The sequence below is a fragment of the Hordeum vulgare genome, chromosome 3H (assembly GCF_904849725.1).
Source record: "Hordeum vulgare subsp. vulgare chromosome 3H, MorexV3_pseudomolecules_assembly, whole genome shotgun sequence".
Taxonomy (NCBI): Eukaryota; Viridiplantae; Streptophyta; class Magnoliopsida; order Poales; family Poaceae; genus Hordeum; species Hordeum vulgare.
Window position 1 is genome coordinate 593,891,653 of NC_058520.1, and position 9,627 is coordinate 593,901,279.

The window sequence follows — 9,627 nt, forward strand, 5'->3', positions numbered from 1 at the left end:
CCTTGTTGTCGCCTCGCCTAGCCGTCGCCCCGTCGCCTCGACTCGCCTTTGTCATCGCCCGTCGCCCCGTCTCCTCGCCCTCACCGTCCCCCTGTCGCCCGATCGCCTCACCCTCGCCCTCGCCCCGTCGCCCTGTCGTCTAGCCCTCGACGTCTCCCCGTCGCCCCGTCGCCTCGCCGTCGAAACTCCCGGTACGTACACACACCTTTTAGGAATTGTGGTGTCTCACTGAGGGAGTATATAGCTTTGTTCGTTTGTTTAAGGAATTTCAGGAATTTTCGAGAATTTAAGGAATTTTAGAATTTTTTTAGAATTTTAGGAATTTTCACCTCTAATTATAGAAGTATACTTAGGAACGGAGGGAGTGGTACATAGGCGCCAGCATGTGCAGGACTGGGCTCCGTCGGGCTGGCACTGGCAGGTGCTACCTTGTCGGGCGCGCATCTTGGTGAGGAATCAGGCTCCCGTCGTCGACCCGAAGCTTCTTTGGTGGCGATCGCTTGGGCCACATTCGGTGCGGAGGCAGCCGGCCCCTGAAGAGGAGCTACTTCGCCGTGTGAGGGAGGAGGATGAGCACGTCCCTCGCTACTTGGTTGCGTTGGACGCCGGGTTCTCAAATACCTGGCAGGTTCTTAAGGGATCTCATCCGAGCTATGACCCTGTTATGGTTCCTTCGTTGTGGGTTTCCACCGCCAGCGCCTCAGTACAACGGGCTCTTTGGGTGATCAGTTTGAGATGTATATTCGAGATTATATTCGATAAAATTCGAGATGTATTAAGTTGATTATTGGTTGTAACTGAAAGAGAACCTTTTTGCTTGTGGAGATATATTATTTTATATATTATCACGTACATCTATGAACTATTCAACATTTTTTGTGCATTTTTAAAACATAGAAGTTCGTGTAATTCGGTTATTCATACAAGCAGCTGAAATATTTGCAGAAACTGTGGATCAAAGAGACTTGGAACAAGAGCAATTGTTGGGGGAGATGATCCTCACCGGAGGTGATGTCTTGTCATATCGCAACGACACCGATGGTCCAGAAGGAGAGGATGGCGGCTTGGGTGATTGAACAATGGAGAAGGAAGGACATGATCATAATGGCTCCGATGACTGAAAGCCGGAGGAAGGAGACCATGATGACGGCTACGGTGACCGAACGAAGGAGGGAGCCGTTGCAAAGTCCGGCGAGGTATATATATTACTTAAGCCTGTGCTGACTAGCTAATTGATGCAATAATTGTTTTGGTATGTACATATATTAACTCTTCTTTTAGCCCTCCGGATCGAGCCAAACTTCGGTAACGAGACGAGGCCCGAAGAGAAGGTTGCGCAAGGATGAAAGGTCCACGATCACAGCACTCGCGGACGATGGCCTACCGATTCTACCCAAGCAGACCAAGGATGCATTTTCTACTCAGTGCGAAGCTATTGTTAGGGACAACATCCCGATCAACATCAAGCAATGGAATAAGCCTAAGGGGACAACGTCCCTGAAGGTGATTATGTCACCGATAGACAGAAAGATGATCTTTGGACCGTGCTAAAGAGAAATTTCACCCTACCGTCACAGGAGGATCCGAATAAGCCAGTTATAGAGCCATTGGTCAAGGCGTGTGCTCTTAAGAAGATGGCAGATCTATTCAGGAGGTTGAAGAAGGAGTTGAAATCAAATTTTGTCCACAAAGGGAAGACTCCAGAATTTATCGGGAGATTTGAGAAGATAAGAGATCACTGCCTGCATTTGTGGCCTATAAGACATCGGACAATAGTAAGAAAATGTCAGAGATAAACAAGAACAATGCTGCAAAGAAGCAGTATCACCATCACACGGGGTCTGGTGGCTACCTCAAAGCCCGGCAAAGAAACGGTACGACACTCAATCAAAGAGATCGAGGAGAACTCGCTAATTTCATTACTTATACATCAAAACAAAAAGGAAATATTGTTTCCTTGCAACTTCAAGTGAGTGTTGTTGTCTTCTCTGTATACTCGGTTTCTCTTACTCGTGGTTAAGTAATGTAATTTATGAGTTATATATGTGTGCGTAATTTCCACTTTATTATGTTATCCATTAAGCTTGATGGGGCATTAATAACTGTCTTAGACTCGAGACGTAAAAATCCCGAGGGTTATGCGGACATGACTGCAATGCTCAAGAAGTTAAGTTCAATTAATATCGGGACCAGATGGGCATGCAACTTTCGTTAATTTCCTGATATCAAGTAATCATTTTCTTCGTTGGCAGGGTTTGGAAGAAGTTCACAAAAAGGTTCCCGGTCTAAATAAAGAGTTGCGATTTACGCACCCCAACATAAGTAGTACTAGCTAGTTCCGCGCATCTCTAATTGATTCAAATTTTCATTAATATATCATTACCATGCTTTCTTATCAATTTGATTGAACTCTATTCTTGTAAAGTTCATGTACTAGAAAGAAGGGACTGTTTTATGTGCATACTACATATGCGAATTCATTCGCCCTCTCGACCTCTTAGCGGGGATTCTCCGAGAAACAATTTCAAGTACGTCAATAATATTCACAATTTTATTTTATATAGTACCATCAATTGTGTTGAGTTTTATTCATATATATGCATGTATTGACCCCCTTCTTTAAATTAGATCTGGCAGATGTGGGATGAACTCCTACCACATGATCGCATACGAGCAATTCAAGAGGAATTGGCGATATTCTTTCTTGACCACATCATACCTAAAGACGGAGAATACCAAGTGGATTTGGGATTGAATATTAGGTAGATGATGTTAGGGATTGTAAAAGATGTTATATTGTATATATGTAGTAGCGTCAGATAGATATACGAAAACTTGTTGTTCGACAAAGCAGGGATCAAGAGATGTCACTTCTTTCTATATATGTTCAGCATGACGATCTTCTGTAATTAATGGTTTCCTTCATTTTCTTATTTGCCAGCGTCGAGTTCTCTATATATGTATCGTAGCTAGCGTCGACCAAGAACGGAGAAATAGAGGACCCTTCTCTCTATTAGCTAGCTAACACAATATGAAATCCCTAAATTAACCCTCCACCCGCCCCCCCAAATCCCCCCTTAAAAAAAACCCAGTTCCTGCCAGATGCTGACGCGTGGATGCCTTTGGGTCCAGGTTGGTGTCACCAACCGGGACTAAAGACCCTCCTGTCTGGGCTCCCCGCAGAGGCCACATGGAGACCCTTCTGTCCGAGTTGGTAAGCGAATCGAGACTAAAGGTTTTGGGCTTTAGTCCCGACCCTTTAGTCCTGGTTCCTTAACCGGGGCTAATGGGCCTCTGGAACCGGGACAAAAGGGTCATTTTCTACTAGTGGAGGGTCCAATGAGCGGCCCCGCCGGGTGCGCCGCGGCTGGTGGCGGGAAGGATGGCTCACCCGGGCCTATCATGTAGACCGGCTCGGCGAGCCAAGCGGGCAGCGACGACGACAACGAAGCGAAACGCACCTCCTGGAAGGGCGCCCCCGGAGTCTGCGGCGGCTCGCTCTGCGTCGAGGTCGCCCCCTGGTGCGGCGCAACCGAGAGGGGCGGTGGTGGCGCCACGTTGGGGAAGATTGCGGCGGCAGGCTGCGGCGGCGCATAGGGCTTCATGAGGAACGAGCGGATGCTCGCAAAGGCCTGCCCTAGCTCCAGCAGCTTGGCTGTCATCTCCGCCGGGGAGAGGACGAGGGTGGCCGAGGTCGGCGGAGGCTAGACGGGCGCGGGAGGCAGCCCGGGCATGGCCGGCGCGGTTGCCTTGGTGGCCAGCGGCGTGGTGATGGTAGGTAGCGGGAGGCTGGGGGTGGGCGGAGGCGCAGACATGATCGAACCGGAGCTAGCTGATACCAAGTTGATAGGAACCGAATCCCTACCAGGTCTAGTTCGCAGGTTATAGGGGTGGAAGAGTGGTTGGCATGGCAATGAGTGCGGCTAACGGCATCGGGGCACCGTGATTACACGAGAGAGAGAAGGAGCCGGGGCGGTTAGGGTTTAGGGCGCTGGCTCTTGCTAGGAGCCAATCAAAATAGATTGATTCTGCTTGATTAAAACGGAGTCCTTTACATGAGTATATATCATATCCCTAGGCTAGCAATTCTAACAAATTAGGCTAAACCCCTAATACGATAAGATAACTGGGTCAGCTCTTTTTAACTGGACCTTTTCCGGATATAATGTAAACCAGCCGTATCACAAACTAACCCAAAAGGGGTCAAAAGATTCCACAAAACCCAACTAACCATCAAAATGATATAGAAAAAAAAACATCTTACAGATCAAATTGACCCAAAAAGAATTTTCAGCTCACTGACCTATATATCTTTTTTTGAGAGAGAGTTTTTTCAATCATATCACGAATGAGTACAAAAAAGTTGACCCTTACAAACATGCTGAAACACAAACACAGAGGAACATGAACACCTAGAGTACCTAAGACAATCATAACAAGAAGATCTCCGGAGCCCTGTGTCATCATCCCTGAATCTTGAGAGAAGACCCCTGCAGCAGAAGGATCTGCAACCAGTCGCAAACAGGTCATTATCTTCGACCACGGTATAATTGCCGCCACGCTGCTTCCTCCTTTCTTGACACCAGCGCTGAGAGGGCATGGACATCAATCCAACACACCTGCAACAACCGTCGCCATTTTTGGCTTTGAGTACCGCGAAAAGTGTCCCTTTCGGAAGGAAGAGAACTCAAGTCATCCGAGCTGTTCAGCACCGCGGCCGGGTCATCCGCCCGGACAAAGCAGGATCTCCCACCAGCATCAGCGCAGAGGAAGGAGAAGAATAGCAGCAGCAAATCATACCAACAAGGAAGAAGAAGGGTCTTTGTCTCCCTACATCCATCGCCCATCTAAGGACCTAAACGACCAGTGCCAATGAACCTCCAACCACCGTAGCCCGCGACCTCGACGAGATCCGGGGATCCCCAACCCCGCTGGCTCCTAGACGAAGGCAAAAGCCTCGGCTGACCGCGAACGGAGCCCGGAGAAACTTATTCCGACGCGACACCACCGCAACGGTCTCGACAGCATCTCCCTCAACCCTAACCCTACCACACACCCACCTAGCGAACAGACCTGAGGTTGTCCCTCCCTCCCGCCGTCGGAGCGGCCGACGGAGAGAGAGGGAACCGGTGGCGTCACCGGTGGCGCGCAAGGGAACCCTCGTTGCCTCCCTTGATCTCCTCGTGCGATCCTACTTTTCCGGGAGATAACTGACCTATATAGCTAAAGTGTTTACTATATATGTTTATTTGTGGGTGTGTTGGGAAACTACCATTTCCCTTTTCTCAGCCGACTTTACATATTTGATCATGCTTCCTTTTATCCTCTCTTTCTACGTGTGAGGTAAATCAGACCATTAATTAATGAATCAACAATTCAAACATAGTATTATATACTCTTACCTCTCATGTGAAAATAAAAGGTACTGTAAGAGTGAGCATCCTTAAACTGCTCTATTTCCAAAACAAAATTGATAGCTCTTAGTCATATGACATTATGTAGTAAAATGCTAGTACGTGCTTGCATGAATAATTAGTCCGCGGCTTATTGAGATCGACCGAAGTAGTAGCTATGCATGTACTCCTGTATAGTACATGAATATGTAGTTGGGCCGTCTTGACTAACCGGTGAACCTTATAGGGTACACCGGCGTCTTGTCGGGGCCGTTGAACAGCCCAAAGTTCCTCTCTGTGTCGGGCCCTTCCTTTTGGTTCTCGTTGAACATGGCGAAGATGTACGTCTCCAACGGCACGGGCCTCTTGGGCGTGCCCTTCCCGACATGGTCGATCAGGTTCTGGTTGTACGTCTGCGCGTTAGTGAGGGTTGCCAGGTCGTCGCCCGCCGACGGCCACCCGCTCTCCGAGACCACGATGGGCACGTCCGACGCGTCCGCCTTCTCCATGGCCGTGTACAAGGCATCGACCATGGCGTCGAAGAGGTTTGTGTAGGTGAGGCCGTTGCCGTCGTCGTGCACCGGATTGGGGCTCTGCTGAAAGAGCGCGAAGCTGAGGTCGATGCTCGGGGTGTCCCTTTTGGCGAAGTAGGGGTACACGTTGGCGAGGAGCGGCGCCCCGGTGGACTTGAGGAGCTGGGTCACCTCCGTCATATACGCGTCTTTGAAGACGCCGGCGGAGGGAGGCGAGGAGCTAGAGAGAACGTCCATTTTCACGGCCGTGGACACCTTGACGCTGGTGATTCCGGCCTTGGCAAGCGCGTTGTTGAGGTTGTTGATGGCCGGGACGATGTTCTGCGTGTCGCCGCCGACCACCTCGTTGCCGGCCGCGATGTACTTGATGCTGACGCGCGGGTAGGGCAACACGTTTTCTTGGACCCAGGACGCCGCCAAGCCGGGGTCGGAGGCGAGGGCGGAAAGGTTGCCGTTGCCGACGTCCATCATGAGGTCGATGCCGGTGCCGTCGACGTCGAGGGCCCGAAGCGTCTCCGGGTCCGGGGCGTAGATGCGCATGGCGCTGATGCCATTGGTCTTGTAAAACTGCACCACGTCGGCCCGCGGCGGCAGGGACTGGCTGTCGCCTATCATACCGTTGCACACGCCGATGGATTGCACCTCTGCCCGCCATCGCAAGGGATATATAACAGTGAGTGAGTAGATTGACAGCAATTGAAACAATTGGTCTGTCGCCGGTGATGAACGGAGACATGCATGCATGGAGGTTGGTGGCTTACCGATAGGTATGGACGCCAAGATTCCGACGACCAACGCCACGGCGAGCGTGGAGGAAGAGAACGTACGCTGCCGCGCCATCTTCAGAAGCTCGATCAGCTTGTTATGCTAGGAAACAGTTGATGCGCGCACGTACTCGGCTCCTGTGTAACCAGTGTAATAGTTTGCATGCACTTATATTGAGCAGCCGGCTATATATAGGACTCAATGTTTTAAATAGCAGGCTACGGCAAATAGCGGCGAGCCTTTAAATCAGCTATAGCGAAGCTATTTGTACATGATACCATTTAACGGCACCCTCTTAAAAAGGCTATAACGAGGCTATAGCGGGTTACTTAAAAGTATGATAGGACTAGATGGATTGCAAGAGCTAGCGCGCGGCTTGTGTTGGCGAGTTTGAAATAGTTTGGCGAGTTTGAACGCCACTCTCGATTGTTTTCAGCAAGTTTCCAGGCGTACCGTGCACCAGTCGCCACCCGAGAGACTCCTTGCGTTCATTTTTCCCCAGCTCACCTGTCTGGAAGTGTACGACGGGCGTGGATGTGCATCGCTCCAAAGTAGTGGAATTCCAGCATGTACGTACGCGTAACGGCAGGGACTGGAAGAAAAGTCGTGTTGCCAAGTGCCTTGCCATGTTGTTTTCCGTTTTAGTCCCTCACTCAGACGTGGTTCCAAAATTGTGGCTTGTCTGTAACGTGGAATTCCAGCAGATAGTAGACAAAATGTTGCTTTCAGCGATGCTTCCTTTTGTATGTGTATGCAGCTGCGCATGGTGCATTTTTTCTTTTCTTTTGTACAAAAAAATATCTCAAGTTGACCCAAAAAAGGAATGTTATAGATTTAAGGACATAAGTTGAACCCTGTGTTTTCGAGTTAGGAAGGGTTAGAGAAAATATCTCAAGCGGAGGACCAAGTATCAAGTGATATAGAAAATGCTCCGGCAAGTTCTAATAGTAAGAACTAAAAAGTGCTCCGGCAAGTTCCGATAAATTTTAGACGTTCAATATGTCTTGTTTTTAAAAAAGGTCATGCCAAAATTTTGGTGTGACTTGTGCTAGAAAGTAGGAAATATCGAGAGTCCATGATTTGACAAAACATAGACCATTCAGAGATTTTCATTATCATTTTCACTCGGATGAGTAATGCTTATAAGATTGACTTTTCAGTCTGTCGAAGCTCCTTGTGTGACTTTCAGTATGTTCTTGATAGAGGAATACCGATTGTTGCCGTGGTGGGTGCTTCCTCCTTCGTCTTCGTGTGCTAGAGATTTTGGTAATGCACGCAGGAAGTAAAGGAGGAGCGGTCATCCCTGATGGGAAGTAAAGGAGGAGCGGTCATCCCTGATGGTCGAAATAACAATGTGAAGGAGTGTCCACAAACATACACCATCATATCAGTGTGCGAGGGTGTGCACCATATACACCATGTGCTATGAGAATTTTTCAAGGAAGCCTGGCCAGAGGGAAACTCAATCCATACATATTTTTTATATACATCAATAGTTGTCGACAATTTTTAATTTTTGAATCATGAACATAGGAAATGTCGTCTGACGACGAGGGGATCTCGGAGTGTGACTATTGCGGCGAAGATCGGGGTCTATGCGGCCAGCCTCACCTGCGAAATGGCAGGTTCTTCACCATCAAGTTTGACGAGACTTTTGATCTTTTTATGGTGCGCAACGATGACCACTATTTTTGCTTGTTTGCTTTGTGTTTCTTTGATTCAACGTGCAATTTCTATTTTTACAATTCGACTAGTGCATCCCCTGCAATGCAAGACGGTATGTGCTGAAGAAGCTTGGTTTTCAAGAAATGGAGAATATGGAGACGAGGAGAGCTCATCTAAGGACTAAATATGGTTTCACATTTCTGGTTACAATATAAAATGCTGTTAATTACTCGCATTTTGGTTGATCAACTTGGGAAGCTCTAGGCAAGGCATATGGATTTCAGGAGGATATGGAAATAACATTCGATATTCGTCCTGAAGATGATATTGAACGTAATATCAACATTTGAGTGGATGTCGATATGCTTCCAGTTTTACCTTAATGTGAGTTTAACAACCATATTAGTTAAGTGACTTGCATTGTTTATTTAAAAATAGTTCTGTGAAGCGTGGATCCGTGCTTGCTTTTAGGGCAGGAACTCCAGTGGACGGTGAGATAGCACAAGACACCGAATGTGGACACTGGTGACTGGCCCGCGATGGTCATCTTGGGGCCAATGCAGCGACGGCCTCCCGTAGTCTACTTCTCATCCACGATGGTGATGAGCGGAGGCGTGCGGGCCGCCATCTGGTCGATGTCCGTGCAGCTGGCTTCTTTCTCTCTCTGCATGGTGTGCCTAAAAATTTGTCAACGGCGGATGGGGCGGTCACAGGCACAGAAGACGCGGTTGCAGCCGTGCTCCTCGACGTGTCGATGTGGAGCAAATCGCCACTTCTCTTCGGGTTGGCCTGGCGTGACGAGTTGTTGAACCACACGCCGGCTTGGGGCATTAACTCGCTCCGTCGGGCTTGATGAGGGAGGTGGAGCAGCGAGCTACCTCGCTCGTATACGGAGGGCCCGGCGGGCCATCCAGCCGGTTTGTTTGATCGAGAACTGCTCTTCGTAAGCCATTGAAAGAGTGGAGAAAATGGTGAAGGAGAAGATGGGGGAGCAACATGGGGGTGCGATTCTTGCCCGGCGTATGGCCTTGTTTAAATAAAGGACGGACAGGAGGAGCTCGGCTGGCTCGCCCATGAACGGATGTGTGGCCGGAGTAGATTTCTCGACTTTCACGCGGATACAATGAAGGCGTTTGAATGCGGCAAGGAGGCGTACGTGTTCAGCCGGACATGCAGCGGGCGACGCCCTCGGCCGGCATGTCGCTTCAATGGCAGAGACATTGAGAGGTCACGTCTGTCATGAGCTGCCTTCGATGTGGAACGGCGCGCTC

At 49.1% G+C, this 9,627-nt stretch overlaps 1 protein-coding gene across 1 annotated transcript; it reads right to left on the reverse strand.

Annotated features, from left to right (window-relative positions):
* Positions 1-5,497: 5,497 nt before the first annotated feature.
* LOC123440915 (glucan endo-1,3-beta-glucosidase GII-like) lies at positions 5,498-6,908 on the reverse strand. Its single transcript, XM_045117456.1, has 2 exons — positions 6,688-6,908; positions 5,498-6,570 (listed from the first exon to the last, which is right to left on the reverse strand). Exons 1-2 carry the CDS (start codon positions 6,764-6,766, stop codon positions 5,621-5,623), a joined length of 1,029 nt encoding a protein of 342 aa, XP_044973391.1. The 5' UTR covers positions 6,767-6,908; the 3' UTR covers positions 5,498-5,620.
* Positions 6,909-9,627: the final 2,719 nt, after the last annotated feature.